Source organism: Phocoena phocoena, chromosome 4, assembly GCF_963924675.1.
Source record: "Phocoena phocoena chromosome 4, mPhoPho1.1, whole genome shotgun sequence".
Taxonomy (NCBI): domain Eukaryota; kingdom Metazoa; phylum Chordata; class Mammalia; order Artiodactyla; family Phocoenidae; genus Phocoena; species Phocoena phocoena.
The window spans coordinates 143,880,661-143,900,680 of NC_089222.1; the positions used below are offsets into that span (position 1 = coordinate 143,880,661).

General features: G+C 47.0%; 1 protein-coding gene across 2 annotated transcripts; it reads right to left on the bottom strand.

The window, feature by feature from the left end:
• Nucleotides 1–6,434: 6,434 nt before the first annotated feature.
• Nucleotides 6,435–19,309, bottom strand: U2AF1 (U2 small nuclear RNA auxiliary factor 1). 2 transcript variants are annotated; one of them, XM_065876222.1, is made up of 8 exons: nt 19,233–19,309; nt 15,664–15,751; nt 12,264–12,330; nt 8,851–8,900; nt 8,600–8,698; nt 7,905–8,038; nt 7,734–7,826; nt 6,435–6,713 (listed from the first exon to the last, which is right to left on the bottom strand). In XM_065876222.1, exons 1-8 carry the CDS (start codon nt 19,274–19,276, stop codon nt 6,575–6,577), a joined length of 714 nt encoding a protein of 237 aa, XP_065732294.1. In that variant the 5' UTR covers nt 19,277–19,309; the 3' UTR covers nt 6,435–6,574. The 2 variants fall into 2 exon arrangements, with proteins under 2 accessions (XP_065732294.1, XP_065732295.1); XM_065876223.1 differs by lacking the exon at nt 12,264–12,330 and adding an exon at nt 13,147–13,213 and having other exon boundaries at nt 6,575–6,713; nt 19,233–19,276.
• Between the last annotated feature and the right edge of the window lie 711 nt (nt 19,310–20,020).

Below are 20,020 nucleotides of genomic sequence, written 5' to 3' on the forward strand. Positions count from 1 at the left end.
GGGACCTGCCAACCTGCCACTGCAGCCACTGGAAGAGCTAGAAGACAAAGGGGACAGAGACCGTCTGTCCCAGACTCAACGGCCCCCAACACCTGCCACAGTCCAAGCTGCCCTCCCCGCCTGCCTGGACCACAGCAGTAGCTTCCACTCTGGTCCCCTTCCGGCACGCTGCGGTGAGACACTACTTCAGAAACATGAATCAGAATGTATCATCCTCGTGCTCAAATCCTTCCCACCACTCAACGAGCTCCAGGTCCTTCCCAAACTCACGGGGCCCTGTACAAGGTCGCCCTGACTCTCTTTCCCGTGTGCTGTGCCTTGAACGCACTTTGTCCACCCAGCATCCCAAGACCCCTCCCTCTGGCGCCCCTCCCACTGCAGTGCTGAGTGGCCTTGTGACTTGCTTTGACCCGCGAAGTGTGGAAGGAAGTTCACGTGTCTCTCTGATCAGAGTTGAAGAACCGGCAAGGGGTTTGCCTCCCTTTCTGTGCCCGCAGGCTGGCCACGCTCCATCCAGGTGGGGCTGCCCCACCAGCAGCCCCAGGGGAAATGACGGTGCTGGGAGTCAGAGCAGCTGGCCCTCGGCCGACACGTGGGGTGAGGGGGGATGAGGGCCCCGTGCTTCCACAGCACAGCCTAGAGCCGGTCTTTCCTGATCCAGGCATGTCCAAGCTCACTCCTTCCTCAGGGGACGCGTCCCCACCGGCCCCCCCTCCTCTTCCTCCTTCTGTTCCTCCAGCTGGCCAGCTGTGCCAGTAACAGGTATTAACTACTCGATTCACATGCCTCGAGCTGCAGTTTCAAGTCAGCGGCGTCCAAAAACATACTGAACATTGCAGACAAGCTGAGTCAAAGCAAGGCAAGGCGATACGTAATGATTCCATTTATATAAAATTCAAAAACAGGCAAAACTGTAATGTTTGCTGAAGCCTATGTAGATTTTTTTTATTATTATTGGAGTATAGTTGCTTTACAATACTGTGTTAGTTTCTACTGTACAGTAAATTGAATCAGCTATACGCATACATATATCCCCTCTTTTTTGGATTTCCTTCTCATTTAGGTCACCACAGAGCATTGGGTAGAGTTCCCTGCGCTATACAGTAGGTTCTCATTAGTTATCTATTTTATACATAGAATCAATATTGTATATATGTCCATCCCAATCTCCCAAATCCTTCCACCCCCTAGATTTTTAGTTCTGTTTTTATTGAAGTATAGTTGATTTGCAATGTTTATTCTTTTTCAGATTCTTTTCCATCATAGGTTATTATATCGAATACAGTTCCCTGTGCTATACAGTAAGTCTTTGTTGGTTATCTATTTTATTTTTTTTATTTTAAAAAATTAATTAATTTTATTTTTGGCTGTGTTGGGTCTTCATTGATGCATGCAGGCTTTCTCTAGTTGCAGCGAGCGGGGGCTACTCTTCATTGTGGTGTGTGGGCTTCTCATTGCAGTGGCTTATCTTGTTTCGGAGCATGGGCTCTAGGTACGCAGGCTCAGTAGTTGTGGCGCACAGACTTACCTGATCTGCGGCATGTGGGATCTTCCCGGACCAGGGCTCGAACCCGTGTCCCCTGCATTGGCAGGAGGATTCTTCCCCACTGCGCCACCAGGAAGTCTGACTGATTATCTATTTTATATATTTTGTATCTGTTAATCTCAAACTCCCAATGTATCCACCCCCCACCCTTTTCCTCTTTGGTAACCAGTTTGTTTTCTATGTCTGTGAGTCTGTTTTGTAAATAAGTTCATTTGTATTGGTTTCTTAGATCCCACATATAAGTGATATCCTATGATATTTGTCTTTCTCTGTCTTACTTCACTTTGTATGATAATCTCTAGGTCTATCTATGTAGAGTGTTTAAGATAATAAAACCAAATCGAAACAAGACGATGGCCACACATGTTGAGATGGTCATTTTCTTGAGGAGGGAGGTGCTTTGTGGCTGGGAGGCTGGTCTGGGCGTTGGCCGGTGCAGCTACGTCTTGACTGGGCAGGACCTACTAGGGGGTTCACCTCATAACACTTCTCTAGGTATTGTGCGGTAGGCATCACGCAGCTCATTAAAAATATGACAATTATGGAGCCGGCTAAGAGATACAACACAAATGTGACCGGGACTCTCCTAAGAAAACTTAAATAGAACAAATGAAATATTTGTTATCATTCATCCTTAATTCCTAGAATAAATCCCACTTAACTGTGGCATATTTAATATGCTGCTAGATTCTGTTTGCCCGTATTTAGGACTTTTGCATCCATATTCAGAACTGAGACTCCCCTGTAGTTTTGTGTGTGTGTGTCCCATTTCTTGGAGATTTTATCAGTACCGTACTCATTTCATATGAAGAATTTGGAAGCTATAAGCAGTACCAATTTGGGTCAATGAGACGCCAGGTGCTGGGTGTCCTGGGGGAAGGTGTCCTTGCTCTGGAACGTGAAGCCTGGAGAAGCTGAGGCGATGCAAACCCCTACGGGGTGGGGCAGGCAGACAACTAGAGCTGGAGCGCTGTGGGGACTTGCACATGGCTCCTCACGGCTACAGACCCCAGTTGGATTCTCTGCTTATCCTGAAAAAGCCCATCTTTGCTGGAGAAATAACTGGCAGTCTATGTGTTTTGGGTCAACACAGCCAATACATGCTTCGTTTTTGTTGATGGAACTAGCTCACCGTATCTGCTGTTACTTGCACTGGGACAACGTGCTCAATTTACCCGATTTCTAGAGCTGTTCCCTCCTCTCTCTCAAAAGGTTATGCAGGTCAACTGGGATAAAAAGCCTGACCCAACAAGGTGCCTTCTCTTCCTGCTTTGTTCCCTGCTGCCTGTGCCTGGATTCACAGGGACAGGAATTCAGCCTCCAGGGCTAGCTCCTGTTGCCACTTCCAAAGCCCTCCGAGAACCTAATCCCCGCGCCCCTAGACAGACCCCAGCCCTCTTCCCAAGTTGCTCGGCTGGACCCAAGAGTTCTCGGAGCACCTGGTCTTCTGAAGCGCCTCTTCTAGTTGAGCACCCTTTTCTCAAGTGTAGAGCTTTGCCTAATTTTTGCCCTGAAATGCCAGCCGAAAATGCCAAGTGCCAACAAGGCATTTATTCCACCTTGTTCACTTTTGGCTGGAGCACAAGCGTGTGTGCAAACACACACACACACGTCACAGCACCCTGATGGACGGTGCTGCTACACCCCAACCCTAGGAGATACAAAAGGAAAGGCAAGGCACCATTGGCTGATGGAGCCAAGCTTAGTCCGGGCTGTGCTTTCCTGAGGTGGCAGCACGGAAAAGTCCTTACGTTTCAGGGATGCAAACATTTTACATACACAAGGTTTAAGTATCTGGGGCTTCACCACAATTTCTCTATTTTTGAGTATGTTTAAAAAACTGAAATGCTCTTTCAGCAAATGATGGGTGAAATCTGAGAGCAATTTAAAAAGTCCCACTTAGCAAACCAGAAGCTGAGAATCTTATATTGACCACAATCCTATATTGTTTCTTTGGGAAATTCTAAATGGTCTGAGAACCCCCAAGACTGGGAACCACTGGACTAAACAAAGCCAACCTCACTAGGGCCAGCCACGCTGAGTCCCATGTGACACTCTGACTGCCAAGACCCCAGCCTGACTTTCCATTACAAAGGCTCTAGAAGCACATTTATAATACCAGTGTTTTCTGTGTTTTGAATAGACTTTTTTTTTTTTTTTTGCGGTACGTGGGCCTCTCACTGTTGTGGCCTCCCCCGCTGTGGAGCACAGGCTCTGGACACGCAGGCCCAGCGGCCATGGCCCACGGGCCCAGCCGCTCCGCGGCACGTGGGATCTTCCGGGACCGGGGCACGAACCCACGTCCCCTGCATCGGCAGGCGGACTCCCAACCACTGCGCCACCAGGGAAGCCCCTGAATAGACTTTTTTGTAAAAAAAGAAAAATCATTTGCTGCTTCAACCCCTTTTGGTAAATAAGGACTCCTGAACTGAGAAGGGAGAAAGTGATACTGCAGTGACCACACCAGCAACCCTTTCTCCAGTATTATCTTGTTCAAAGGAAGTGAATTCTCTCCCATCAATAGTGGTGGTGACCTCAAACGCCAATGTGTGAAATATTTAAAATGATTTTCAACCATTATATATACACACATGCGTAGGGTAAGCTTGCTATACGTTGTGTCAAAACAGCAAGCAAAAAAACAAAGGCTGTGAAAGTTAATTGAAGTAATTCAACACAACTGTTGAATTAAATGTGTTGATACTGTATTTAAGAGTTTGTTTCAGCAGCTATTCTCTATTTGGTTTCAGTCTTAATATCCATCATGTAATATTCAGGACAAGAAACTTTTCCAGTAATATTTGGGCCCGTCCTCATTACAAATCAATTATTTCAAGTGGCTTTTTAAAAAAAAATAGATTTATTTACTTATTTTTGGCTGCGTTGGGTCTTTGTTGCTGTGTGCAGGCTTTCTCTAGTTGTGGCGAGTGGAGGCTACTCTTTGCTGTGGTGCGCGGGCTTCTCGTTGTGGTGGCTTCTCTTGTTGCGGAGCACAGGCTCTAGGCGCACGGGCTTCAGTAGTTGTGGCATGCAGGCTCAGTAGTTGTGGTGCACGGGCTTAGCTGCTCTGCAGCATGTGGGATCTTCCCGGACCAAGTGCAGGGGACATCGAACCCATGTCCCCTGCACTGGCAGGCGGAGTCTGAACCACTGCACCGCCAGGGAAGCTCCCCCCCATTTTTATAAAATAAAAATCCCCTTGGACCTGGGTGCTACCACCTTTACTTGGGCTTATCTGCTGAGCTGCTCCTTGCTGACGTGGGTAGGTCCAAGCATGCCCAAACCAGTGGCAACACGGGGCAGCTTCAGGCCCAAACTGCCCTCAACGGCCTTTCACTCCAGACCTGCATTAGGGTGTGGAGGGCGGGGCAGCAGGGTTCCTTTCCCTTTACTTTGTAAGCTCCTCTTTCTGACTTTGGTGACAAAGTTTTCAAGACACTTAAAAAAAAAAAAAAGTCTACGTATTTTCGGCTGCAACGGGTCTTAGTTGCCGCAAGCGAGATCTTTCACTGCGGCGTGTGGGTTCTGTAGTTGTGGCACACGGGCTCTCTCGTTGAGGCACGCGAGCTCAGCAGTTGTGGCGCGCGGGCTTAGTTGCCCCGTGGCACGTGAGATCTTAGTTCCCCGAGCAGGGCTCGAACCTGAGTCCCCTGCGTTGGAAGGTGGATTCTTAACCACCGGACCACCAGGGATCTTCATTTACTTTTGCAACTAGAGACTTTCACAGGAAAAGGTGACTCTAATCAAAGTTAAGAAATACAAATTAAAAATTCTGTCACGTTGCCTCCTTCAGATGCAGTGGAAATGACTCAGTAATTTCCACAACTCTGACGAAACTTAGATAGAAAATCTGAAGTACTGGTACTGACTCTTTTGCGAGTATGAAAACTGATTTAAAGATAACTTCCTAGACCACCGACTCAAAGTGCCACTTTATCCAAAATCATCTGCCTACTACTGCAAAAAACCCCCCAAAATTTCAAGACAGCAAACCTGAACAAAACTAACGTAATCACTAAATCACTTTTTATAATGTATCAGATAAAAGCTGACTTCCATGAAACAAACTGGTCAGGGAAGTGGTGTGTCTCCCCGCACTCAGCAGGCACACCTCTCAGGAATGGGTCAGAGGGTCGGACGCCTGCGGGCAACTGTGCTTGGGGCTGTCTTGAGGAAACACGGGGATGCCACGCAGTGCCGTGTGCTGGTCACCTGGAAGCATGTTTCGGTTTGCCTTTGGGTAAGACATTCTCTTAAGAGAATCCCTGTGCTCTCAGCCGAGGCGCAGCCACGGCAGGAGCCGGGACACGACTCCACGGCTGCCCCGAGTCACACTGCCCTGCGTTGCCATGACGAAGATGGTTTGGGAAGGTGACACCAGACAGGAAGGTTCTGCCGAGGCAGATGTGATCACAGCGCTTGTGCTCCTGTCCCTTAGTGGTTTACGACGCAGCCATCTGTCGGTGAAACAGAAACGCGAGCGCCTGAGCGCATCCCCGTGTTATGTGCCACCCGTGTCTCAGGACACAAGGCAGCCCTTGGAGCAAAACGAGAAGCTCACGGATAAGAACCCAACACTGCAGGCTCCACGGACTGCGCTTGGTCGAGAGATCGAGTTTCCTGCAGACGCCAGCGCAGTCTGCGGGGCTTCCACTCCAGTCTGCTGCCAGCTTCGGAAGAGAAACACTGGATTACCTGTTAACATGCAGATCGCAGGCAACAGGCCTTTTTCGCACATGAATTTTCCCTTAACCGGTAGGTGTGTCGTTTATACGCGAAGTGACTGATGTAATACCTTCACCTCAAGGGCTGACGATGTATGCACAGGTCTGTAAAGGAAGAGACTGGAAACAAAGACTTGGCACAAGAAATCAGTCACACAGGAATTCTGTATCACTACAAATTTTATTCAGAAACCCATCTTTGTTTTTTTTGTTGTTTTTTTAAAAAAACTCCCATTATGAACTGGCTCGGTCAACCAACGACGGACGACACTTCCCAGCAGACACGCGGCAAGAACAGCACGGCTCAGAATCGTCCAGACCTCTCTCGGTCTCTCGACCGCCTCCTGTCGCGTTCCCGTCCCCCGCCGCCACCACCGCCGCCGCCGCGGCCACGGTCTCTAGACCGAGAGCGACGCTCCCGAGAGCGGGACCGTGACCTATGCCTGCAACCAAGGACAGGAAAGGACACCGTGGCACCCACACCGCAGCACGCAACATACAGGACGGGGACTGACACGTCTGAACACTGCAGCTCATCGCGCCGATGAGGCCAACAAAGGAAAAAAACACTGCCGATGAAGCCACAAGCTGGAGCTGTAAGATGTGCCCTCGTCTCAGACGTTAAGTGTCAGGGATAAAAAGGGGCACCTGAAGACTGAAGAGCTGTGCCACGTTCTCTATCATATCCTCCTGTGGCGCCAACTCAAAGGGCCAGGGGAAACCCTAATCCAGAGTGAACGGGACACACACACCCCTCACTCCACATCTGACCCCCGTCCCAGCCAAGCCGCCGCCCCGACACGTACGCAGCTCAGCGACGGTGTCCGTCGGGCCTACTGTGGGTGAGGGGAGGCCAGGGTTCTCTTTCTCCTACGCTTCTTTTTGTTGACAATGAAACAATCACCAATAAGGTCTGCATTTCCAAATATCTGTTTGACAGGAGAGGGACGAGAATCCCTCTGGGGTCAGAACTCAGTGATCTGAGTAGAAGAGACTCGTCACACTGACACCTTGGCCTCTTCTCTGCTTGGTGACATGACCACCTGCACTTAAGCAACAGGACCAGACACGTAACGGTGCCCAACTGTTGGTGGTCCATAGGGCGGTGCCCCCGCCCCCAGCCAAAGAAACCTGCCCAAGCCAATAAAAACCAAGAAACCCCAGTGGAAATAGGCAGCACATAAAGGAAGCCCAGATATCTGAGAACAAACACCGTGTAAACAAACCTAACTTTAGTGGTCACCAGCTTAACGGTTCCCTCAGTTATTAAGGTTTGATCTCGACCTGACAAGGAGGAAGCCGTGTGTGCGTGGAAAATGTCCTTCAAAGAGTACATACTATATTTTAAAATATGCACTACATTCTAAGCAGTGCCTTTTAAAGAGAAATGACACGAAGGCCAAGCTTTACTTGAAAACAGTTATTTTGGTTAAGAAACAGTCACGGTTCACTCGAGTACTCACTTCTTACGGCGGCGCCCGTACAACTCCCGCCGCAGCTCCCGAGAGATGGGCTTCAGGTGCATGAAGTTGCAGAAGCCTCCCCGCGTGCACTCCCTGCGGGAGAACAGACGGCGTCATGCGGTGCGTGCCCCCCACCCGCCCAGGGCGCCCCTGGGGCCTGCACACACCTACCCCATCTCGTACTGGCGGCAGCAGGCTTCTCTGAAGTCGGTCACAGGGGAGAGCTCGGCGTGGATCGGCTGGCCGTTAAACCAGCGGTTGTTCAGGTCAATCACGGCCTTTTCCGCATCTTCTTCACGGCGAAACTGAAAAGACAAGGCAAAAACGTTGCCGCCCACACTTCAATGACAAAGGTCTTCAACTACTGACTCAACTATGCGTCACCCGCTCACAGGTAAAGTAATTCAGACGGGATAAAGTAATTCGGGTGGGATAACGTGGGACAGCAATTTAAGAACCAGCCCACCCTTTATTTACAATGAGTTAATTTTGCTACGGTCCAAGCTCATGCCATATATGTTGCCATGGTTTTCAAATTCAACTGGTTAAAAGAAAACGTCATGATTTATGCAGGCAATGAAAGTTTTATTTAAAAAAAGGGGGTGGGGGGGAGAAGAAACCAAACATATAAACCAGCTTCTTCTCCCCAGTCCAACAGCTGCTAACCACCAGCCAAAGACACCCGCCGACCGGGGCCCTCCCTGCCCCTTCCCGGCACCCGCAGGCCGGCCGCCGGACCCAAGCCGCAGCCGACGAGGGCCGGTCAGCGCATCGAATTCATGGACAGGGCCGAGCACGTGGAACTTCGAGGCTAGCGGCTAAGGGCATTAACCCTTCCTCAGCCTCACCCGCCGACTCACTCCTACCTTGACATACACGTTCCCAACGAGGTGGTCTCCGAGGTTGTCGCAGACGTTCATCTCCTCCACCTCCCCGTACTTCTCCTCCATTTCTGTGAAAACCTCCTGAAGGGAGGACAGTGGTTTGAGGATCACAACAGAAATAAAAGAGTAACTGAACATAACTCACGTTTAGGCATTTTTATTAATGGAGAAAAGTCCTAATTCCATATACAGAGGGTGAACAACAGGCCAGTGGGTTTCAGTCAACAGCTCACCTCAAAAAATTCATCATAGTGTTCCTGCATCTCGACATCGCTCACAGCACCTGTGAACAACAGAAATCTTGCTGGTTAGAGCAGGGAACCGTGACTGAGACAGCTCTGTGCTTAAACTCAAACTGCTACATAACACACATCAGATTATCTAGAGAGAAAACGAGAGCTGCGTTCTACTGGAGACTGAAGACACTGCATTGCACAGCCACTTGTTAAAATTTTAAAGTGTGGTGAGATTTTTAAATGCCTCTTATGACAATCTCAATTCTGGCTATTAAAATGTTAAAATCACAACAAGTTTTAATCAGCATCAAAGGGCCAACATTTTCAGAAAGTGTGAGGAAAAGGTTGACTCTCAAATTAAGAAACTTTTAAGTGAAAATTTTCTTCCTTTTTAGATTTAAGATACAGGCCAAGTAATCACACTGATTTTTTTCCTTTCCTTTATTAGGTTAAAATGAAAGCTGAAATCAGGGTAAATGATTAAAAGCTTATGTTCCTGACTAGTTTCTTTTACCAATTAGCAGCCACACAGAACGTCATTAAAATTCTTTCTGATGCGATTAAAACCCAAATGACCGAAAATAAAGACTCAGGAGGAGAATTACCAAGTTCATTACAGTATTCTGAACGCCCTCTTTCACATGAAGGGAAAGTTACGATGCTTTGTTGAAGCAAGCATTATTTTCTATTTCAAACTATTTTCATCAAGTTTATTCTTCATAATTCACGTGCACTAAGTGAAATCAAGTCAGTTGTGTGGATAGATTTTGCAAATTTACATTCTATCCTCGTCATCCTCCTACCAAACCTTACCATCGAATTCTAACGTTCTCTGAACCTAAATCTGAGAAAGCACAAAGCCGGCGCGTCAGTAAACTGACGTTCCAAACAGCCAGACCGGGGAGTGGCTTCGAGGCTGGGACAGCCTGTCTTTAATTGTCACCTTCCACAGGCCACCTCCTGGACTGGCGGCGCCCTCTGGGCACCCGCCGAGGGCGCTGGGCTGTGGCCATGGGCTCTACCCATACTGCGCTGTCTGCGAGTCCCGAGCTCTCTGGAAAACTTTTTACCTCAAGGATACGAACTGACTTCAGTTTTCGATCCTGACAATGATTTAAGTTCACTTTCTTGCCACTGGAGTTGGGCGGGGTGGGGGGGGGGGGTCCCTGCATTTTAGTTATTTTTGAATTTCTAGGAATCCAGCTTGCATCAGAACACAGAACTTACTGAATGCATTAGGCAACAACGGCTACTCGACAGCTCGTGTCGATTTAAAAGCTATCGTGAACGTACCTTCTTGCCTGACCAGAAATCAAGTTCTAAACAACAGAAAAGCTAGTCAAGTGAAGCCCATTCCAAGGGCAGATTTTAATGTTTAAAATTTCCTTCTCCACATCAGAAAAAATGAGAAGACAGAAAATATTTACACACTCAAAAAGTTTTAGCAATACTGAGAATCAAATTTTGGTGGCTGTTCAAATACTGGCTATATTCTTAGAATTTCTATTCTGTTACTATATAACAGAATATCGCATTTTAAAATTTATGTAAAGTTCATATTTTAAAATGCTTGATGGTGGGCATATCTTATCTCCTATACTCTGGTTAAAATTTCTGAGTCAATCAAAATGACCTAAAAGGCAGAGATGAGTGATTAAAAAACTGTTCAATTAAGACTGTATTTACACAACTCAATGTATTTTAAATAAGTACCCAGTTTTCTTACAGAAACGCTCTTAAACTGGGGTTCATTTTTAAGCTTAATCAGAGCAGAGATAGCTTATTTCTCTACAGATAAAAGGGTACGTTAAAAAGAGCCAGTACTTTTAGGAAACTGATGAACCTAGCTAAATCGTAGAATCAGAATTGTGTTTAATTTGTACAATCTGGACCCCAGAATTGTAGTCTTTCGTACAGCTAAACTTTTATTTTGTAGCATATGCAAAACAAGAGTCCTGTGAATCGCAAATATAGACACAGAGAACTAATCCAACATCTTCTGTCAATAAAGCATACGCATCCCCGAAAAAACAAGCAGGGCAAAAAGTGATTAACTGTCATAACTCAGTCATCTACTTCTCATTCATTTCTACCCCAGGGCAGGGCTGTTACAAAATTATTTAATCAGTCCATAGAGAAACAGTTTCTTCCACCCAGCGATCTCATTTCTTTAAATAACAGAAAACCAGGTATTTTAAACCGAGGGCTACCAAGTAAATCCTGCTACCATCAGATTCAGGGAAAGAAATTAATTCTCTATCAGGTCAGCATTAGCGTCGAAAAACATTTAGTGTCTCGGCAGGAAAAATGTACCAGTCCCTCCCCTGCAGACACAGGCACCGTGCACGCACACACACACGGAACTGGAAGGCCTCCCAGTCTGGGGCCAGCTTGAGGAGGTGGTGGCTGCTGGGACCATTTCACCCACTGTAGGTCACCCTATAAACTGAGGGGCTCCGGGCCAAGGGTGTATTTGATCCAGGTTTGTGGCTATCCGAAGGTACCTCGTGGTATTATTCTGTGATCTATTTTTTACAGCTTCAAAACAAACTGGTGAATGAGAAGCATCTACCCTTTGGTCTGGACCCCTTGATTTTAACACGAGTCCAGGATGTTCGTTTCAGTTTATCCTCAGATGACTGAATTCACCCTACGGTTCAACAGCTGTAAAACTTAAACTGTAGTTTAACTTTCCAGAGACAGCAGTATTTCTCCTGTTCCCTGAAAGATACCCCTCAGTAAACAGCACATCCGTAACTTAAATTCAGCATTTCCCATTACCTGATGAAACCAGTAATGTCTACTGAATGCCCAGTCTAGAGCTATTCCCTACCAAGTATCCTTTATTTCCCAAATGTAATAAACTAATTCCTGAAGTTGGAAATACCTACGTAAAGTATCTGATGAAGACAGGAGTCCACACAGGACTGCTGTTGGACTCGGGGTCAGTGCAACTTGGAGGACCCTACTTGGGAAACATTCTCAGAACAGTGCTCTCACAGTTAAAAGCATGATCTCCAAAATGGAGTTTAAGGGGAAAAAAGTCTAATAAGAAATAAAATCTGAAAAACAATTTCAGAACAATTTTTTTTAAGTCAGAGAAACTTTCCCCGTTAGCGGGAAGAGCGTGCACACACACCCCCCCGGATGACGGCCGAGGGGCCGGAAGGGAGAGCAGCAGCGCCATGCTCTTGTCAAGGGCACCCTCTCCAGTCACTTTTTCCTTCCTAAATAAGTGGGCACGAGTTCCAATCTCAAACAGAGCTTTCCATGGGGTCAGTGGGACACAAGCTCTCGACACCTCTAGTGAAAGGTGGTCCTTGACACTACAGCGGCAGACCAGATGGAGTTGACGCTGAGCTCTGACACGCAAGCCCAGGGAACCAGGGAAGGAACTTGTATGAACTTACAGCGCAAACCGTCAGCAGACTGGGAAGAGTTTTGAGGGTTACGGTAAATGTTCAAGAGGGCAATGGTCTGAAATACAAAACGCAACAACTTTATATCATGGAAAATTAAATGTAAACACTTAACCGGTTTCCTGTGGCGATCACTTCAGTCAAGACCCAGTGCTGAAAAAAGAGCAAGTTATTTTCTTTCGAAGCAGAGGTGTTCTCTCTTAGTTGGTGGCTGTCGTGGAGCGCCCTGACACTGCGATGCAACAGAGATCCCATGACATGTTCATATTGTATTTCTGTCACAGACTGTAAAAATTCTCCCTTTCGAAGCTCCGATCCAGTTAAGAATGCAAACAACTCGGCAGGCTACTACCAAAATATTCCTGTTACAGGAAACGTTTAATGAACAAATGAGAAAGGGTGCCTGTATAAACTGATTAGAGAAATACAATAATTACGTATCATGAAATCTCTACTTCCTAGAGGAAAAAGTATAATGGTGAAATAAAACCCACACTTATTGGGCAACTTACCTTATTAAATCCTAAATATTCCTAAGGTTTTTGATTTCACAGAAAGAACTTAATAATTGCCAGGGGTTCAGTCACTGTGAAGGCCAATGACTGGCTGGTGACGTTTGGGTGTCACAGGGCCGGACCCCTCTCGTTAACAAACGTCCACGGTGGGAAGAGGTCCGGCCAGTGACCTCCCGGCCAGCCTGCTGAACGCAGCCAAGTATCAAGTTCTTGCTGTGTGCGCCAAGGACCTCCGGCACCGTGTCCTGTTTGCAACAGCTCTATGTCAGCAGCTCAGAAGCCAACATTATTTGTCTCAATTAAGAGTGGGCTCTTTAACACCATCGTTTTAAAAGAATTTCTCCAACTGTGGGACTTACAGTGTGAGCCGTCAGCCGTCTGTGCACTGTTTTGGGGATTACGATAGATGTTTTGAATCAAGATGGTCTGCGGGGAAAAAAAAATAAAAAGGGGAATTCTACTGGCTGCTGTGCATATATTAGACAATTGCAAAGAGACAACTTGTTTGCAAATGGCTCAACGCCTGCTGTTTGTTTCCTGCAAGTCAGACACTTGTCTTCTTTAGAGTACACCCAAACCATCATATTATGAAAACAGAGTTTGAGCGGTGACTTAGGTCAAGCGATTTAGGTCAAGTCAGCCAGCAACCAAGAAGAAATTGTAATTGTTATTTTGAGTAGTCCCATGTCACTGAAGTGTTTTAAGACAAGGTAAATAATAGAACACTAACGTTTCCTCATACTTCAAGCTAGCAGACACTATGATGTCGAAAAATTCACATTATAATCATATTCCCCATATGAAAAAAATTTTTTTTAAACCAAATGCATAAGCCAAGTATATGCAGTCCATCAAGCTCTCTTGACCTCGTAGGAAACAGGCGCACCCAATGGGTTTCCTAACTCTCACGGACACCTAGCATATTTACATTTTCTTGGTGGGATCTCTGTTTACATAATACAATAGCTTAAAACATTTGCTCTTTTCCAATCCTTCTTTTAAGGGAAAAAAATCCTTTTAGCCCTTGTGCTTTAAACTGGATCAGGCAGACTTGAAACCTTACATTGTACCGTTCTTCTTAAACTCAAGTTGTCTGAAAAAACAAACCATGTTTAAGTTAGTAGGCTAGCATTACATGAATCTTAACGTCCACATCACTGTAAGAAGCTTCAAAAGAAACCCACTGAATCATGCTAGATTTACAAGCTCAACCGATAAACCACGTGATTTAAGAAAATAAATATTCAGTCTCAACGCGTATCCAGAGCAGTTTTGTAAAGTGGCTTCACAGAACCAGCCGCCTCCGCTTCTAGCTGCGGGGTCAAGGGGAATGGTCGTGCGGGTCCCTCAGCCGCAGGTCTGCTCTGGGAAACCCACCTGGGAGGATGCCCGCCAGCCACACAGCACAGCTGCCACCACACAGACCCACCCCCAGGGCCTGGCCTCTCTGCAAGCCACCGATACCGCCCCGAGTCAACCACTTCAGGACTCCGATGTTCCCAAAGCCAACCGCACTTGGTTTTTAACTGGAATCACCAGTGTGTGGCAGCTCTGATGGAAAGCTATACTGAGCCCAGTGATCCAACAGGAAATTCATTTTAGCTCTCACTCAGGTCATCTGGCAGTAGCTGTTTAATAATAAAAGAAACTTCACTTAAAGGGAGTAATTCAGTTCCATTAAAATCACAGGTGGTCAGGATTACCTAAAGCCAACCAAACGAATCAAAACAAGATGTTCACGTGAACACATACACCTGACCCCACCAAACTCTAATGGAATCACGGCCACCGGCCTAGTGAGGGAGATTTTGTTCATAAACGGAAGCACTTAAAAAAAAATTACAACAAACAGAAAACGTAAAGCGAATTCTCCAATATTCTGAATTTCAAAAGAGACATGTTCAAAGCTATTAAATTAGAAAATACTGTCTCTTTCTTACAGCTACCGACTGACTTTCCTAAATACTTATACACAGTGGTTCTGAGGCCGCACATCCAGACTTCACGGGCGGCCTGAAGGAGCTCAAGAGCCCTCAGTCTGGAAAGACTGAAGTATAGATTCTTTTCAAATCCAAACATTCAAGTAAACACGGACAGAAGTTTTCTGTTCCTCCCAGAGGTGCTTTCTCCCTTTAATTCACTGGATCTGTTGCAGGGTGTAAACCCTTGCCTTTTCTTCAATTAGCCAAAAATAAACTATCAAAAATCACCATTTCTGACTGATCTGAACTCACGACATAGCCAAGCCCAAGGTAACAGGCATCTCTCAATTAACTGAACAGACTGGCCACGAATAACTGAAAGTAAATGCCTGTCTTCTAATGTTAACTTTCATTGTTCATGTTTCTAATGACATGATCCAACTTGCTGTGTCCTTGGCTGGGGTCTCAGAGGGGACACACCCAGGGGTATTGGAGAGCCCCTGCGTGCACAGTGTGACGGCTCTGCTGACAATCACCAGCGTCTCCTCTAAGGTGGCTCCATCCACCTCTACTGCCTGGAGAGCAACAAGCAGAAAGCCAGCTCTGCATCTACCAGCGCCTGGAGCAGAGGCGAAGGCAGCGCAGGCCCGGCTGCCCCTCCCAGCCCACGCCTGTTAGAGGCAGGGAGGGTGGTAAGGCAGTGAGAACCAGTCACCACCAGTAAGTTTTTCTAATGATAAAAACAGGGAATGGTGCTCTCAGACCTTCCGCTAGGGGTGGTTCACCTGCCTCATTCTCATTTAAACAAACACATTTATGAACACAAATGGAAAATAAAACTATAGAAAAAACCCCCCTGCTTATTAACACATGGAAATTAACTGCCTCTGTAAAGTACATTAAGTTTTGATCATTTACATGAAAACGGAAAAAAAAAAGGAAAAACAAACAAACCTGGCTAAAGGTCGGTTTATTGTGCAACCGAGAGCATCTGTCTCCATGACGACATGCTCCAATTTTGAAATAAAATGAACAGTTGACTCTGTAAGGGAAAATAAGAACTGATTATTTTGCTGGGAAGATAACAAATAGATGGAAATATGTCATCAACATGATAAATGCTATCAAACTACGTTTCTTTTACTTCACAAAAACATAGGCACATTGTTTTTACTGGTAATAGGTACCTTCCCATATTTTAGAACTACTCAGCTTCAATTTGCCCCTCTAAAAACATGGTACTCTTTCAATGAAGAACACTCTAATTCTAACCTGGTTCCTCTGCACTGGAATCCCCTCCACTTTCAACTACAGTTGACCCTTGAACAACACGGGCTTGAACTATGCAGGTCCACTTATATTCAGGTTTTTTAGTCATTAAATCCTATGGTACTGCACGACCCATGGTTGGATGAATCGTAGGATTCGGAACAGCAGACACGGGCTGACTAGAAGTTAAACTCAGACTGGATTATTGACTGTGCAGAGGGTCAGCACCCCAACCTCCACGTGGTTCAAAGGTCAACTGTACTTCTCTATCGTTTCCTCTTAAACTGTATGTTAAGTTAATCTAAAACCGTATTTAACTTAAAACCTATCTGTTCTTTAGTCTTCCACGATGAAATTCTCTCTTGAGGACATCAACATGGTGTAGCGAGGGGTCAAGATCCTGAGTCGGCTACTAGCCGCCTGGACTTGGGCCAGTAGCCCGCCCCTGTCCAGGTCTCAGGAGCCATCTGTAAACTGAGGAAAATGCCAACATGGCACTGTTCCGAGAACCAGAATCAGATGTACCATCTGTGTGCTCATTACACGTAGTCGTTATTATCTAAATAATCACAAAGTCCAGGTTCCCTCACCCAAGACACCAGACCAATAGGAAATTTCCAAAAAGAGGTCTGGTCTCGAAAAAGAGGTTTCCAAAAGAAATTTCCAAAAAGAGGTCCTCCTGGTTTCAATACACTGAAAACAAGCTATTGGGGAACTCCCCCCCCCGCCCCCGTCTGCAGGAAATACACAAGGCCACCTTCTGTCCCCATATCGCAAAGCCCTCCCTTAAAATGCTCCAATACTTGGGCCATCCGGATAAAATCAAAACTAGTACTCCAGCCAGCGTGAGAGCAATGCAAGGTGGCTTAGCATAATCCATCTATGATGAATTATGAACTCTTACTAGTGGGTCCCATTCAAACTTAGACTTGCAGAGGTGGGAAAGTTACCCTGTAGATTCAAGTATTCAGCAAGGGCCACCCAGAGTTAAGGTCAAAGGGCCTCAGTGAAAGCTGATGGACCATTAAGGTCAACTAGCCATTGATTTATTATTAGATGGCAATACAAGTGGAAACGTCTAAATGTATCAGGAGAGGAAAATGATTACTACATGTATTTGCAAACTTATAGGTCTTGCTTCAGATTATTTCACTTGAGTATATAACATTACATCTTCAGGAAGTCACTTGAAAATAAAGAGCTTATTTTAAGAAGATCCCAGAATAGACAAAACCCATCTCAACAATTAATACCCAACTATTCCATATAACTAAAACAACCCTTGGTCCTGTACTTCCAGAGATGACTCTCTTTTCACGATGCCCAGTTAATTACTGAATTTACTCTATCAGTCAAAACTTTTCTAGTGTGCTCATTAAACTACTGAAATAAAATGAAAAGATGTAAAACACGTGATTTACTATCACAGAGAAGGTATCAGAAAGGCTAATCTATGCTTAGATTTAGAAAATGTCCATAACCTCACATGTGTAATTAGCTAAATATTTTTAATTGGTACAGACCTACATTTTACTTCCAGCTTAAATTGAAAAAAAAAAAAAAAAAAGAAAATTAAAAGGTTAGCGGGAATCATCATCTTCATTTTTTAAGAGTCGAGATGTTTCCTGGAAACTAAAACCCCGCAAGTCTCCCTGAAATGAGAAATCTAGATTAAATACTCAAGTTTCCTGAATTATAGCCATGATTTTTACAATACAGCACCAACAGACTAAAATGTGGTTATTTATAGAAGGAATATAAAAAACATTGAAATGAACCTCTGAAGTAAGAGTTTCACAGAGCCAAGAGCGAAGACACCACCTTATGCAGCTTTTTACCAGAACAATGGAAAAACACTGCATGGGACATAAGTCATGGCGCGCACTAACATAAGCTCAAGAGTGAAATTAACACTGCACGCTCTTCAGCAAACTCCGAGAAGCCTCTTTTTCCAGCAGAGCTGGCCAATCCATTCAAGATCATGTTCCCCAAGCTGCCGCCTCTGGAGCCACAGCCTTCGGGGCACACACCTCTTCCATAGCACTTAATACATTTTAATGTGTTTTACTTTAGTTATCCTTTACACAATAAGTACCCCCTCACTCCTTGAGTTCCTTGAGAACAAGATTCAAATTTTACCCATCTTTGAGTCCCCAGAGACTGGCCTTGTGTTGTCACTCAATTAATGTTTCTGGAGTGAGTATGACTGATGTTTTTGTCTTGTGAGTTTTGCTAGGAAAAAATATAACCCCCTCTTCCAAACAACACAGGAAATTCTAGAATGTGTAAAAAAAGACATTTTACAAGATAGACTGCATCCTGGAAAACAGAAACAATTTAAAGTGTTTGATCAAGTGGTACTGAAACATTATCTATAGCACCCTTAGGAGTTTATTATTAAAAACATATTCACGTAAGCCCTGTACAGCCCTAAAGAATCCCAAGATGTTAACCATTTATTCAAAGAATAGATTAAGCTTAATCTTTGGGTTTTCAAATAAGAATTACCCTCCAAAATGTCTGGAAACATTCCCTTTAGTCTAAATTTCAGTGAACAAAATGAAAATTAATACGTGGCAAAATCAAAATTATACGTTTTACTTTTAATCTAACAATTGATTACGAAAGATATACAACCTAATAAAAAAAAACCACCCATCTTACTCTTATATTGGAATTACATCTTAAAGTATTTTAAAATCAGATTATGTCTTTTACGGTTAGTTAAACCCGTAATCTCCAAAATACTTTTTCACATCAAATGTCCTTATGATCAGCCCGATCACCGCTTAACTCACACAAGAGGCTCGTGAAGCGGATAAAACCCTAACAGTTGGGACCCTAAGTTATCTAACGATTTAACGCGGGCGAAGCTTGTACTACCGCTTGCCCGACTCGACATTAAAAGATGAAAGTTGGGGGAATCGTTAATGTTGACAACTTCAGCACAACTCGAGGCGGCTTCCGCGTGCCGAGGGCGCGGGGGCCAGGGTCGCCTGTAGGTGGGCCGCCGAGAAGCCCCCGGCGGGAGAGGCCGCGCCGCCTGAGCGGAAGCCCGCCACCCGCCCGGCCCATCGCCCGCCCGCCCGGGCGCACGAGGCGGCGGCGCGCGACTCCCGAGGCCGGAAGAGCCGCCCGCCCCTCCCCCCGCCGGCCCGCCGGGCCTCCCGCCGCCTCCCGGGCCCCGCCGCCGAGCCTCGCCGCACGCCGCCCGCCCCCCTGGCCCGGGACCCCGGCGGCCGGCTCTCACTCACTTGTCTTTCTCGGTGCCGAAGATGGAGGCCAAATACTCCGCCATTTCCCACCCGCCGCCGCGGCCGCCGACACTGCTGCGGACGCCGACGACCCCTCCCGACGCCCGCGGGAGACGTCACCCGGACGCGACGACTCTCGGCCCACCCCGACGGCCTGGAGGCGCTGCCCAATCGGAAGAGACGCTGCCTGCGCGTGGGCGGGGCTTGGCGCGCGCGCGTGAGGCACCGCCCTCACGGCCCAGGAGCCCGCGCGCCGCCCGCCTGGGCCCCCGTCCCGGCGCCCCCTCCTGGCGCTCCCTGCGCTCTCCGGCGGCGCTCCATGCGCCCTCCGGCCACTCTCCCGCGCTCCTCGCGCCACTGCCGAGGCCCCAAGACCCCCGCCGGCGTCCCCCGGTGCCCAGAGAAGCCGAGCGCGCAAACGGCGGTCAAGGAGGAGGAGGCGGCGGACAGCTTCTCCACGCTGTCCCTGGGGCTGGGCCCGGGGCGCGCCTGTCCCGCGCGGGCGGGTTCCGCGGGTTCTCAGCGGGAGAGCCGCCCTCTCCCCGCACTTTCCCTTTGGGACCCCCACCGTCTTTCGAACCCTTCCTCCGGGAAGATCCCTCCTCGAGCACCACTCGTAGGCGGGGAGCAAAATCTGGGTGCCCAGCCGCCCCCGGTCTGGGAGGTGCGCCGCCTGGGCCCGGTCCCGGGAAAGCCCGGCGGGTTCGGAGAGCCTCCGATGCCCAGAAGGCCGGCCGCACGTAAACCCTAAAGACCGCGGAAAAGCTGGAGCGCAGGGGCCGCCGCGG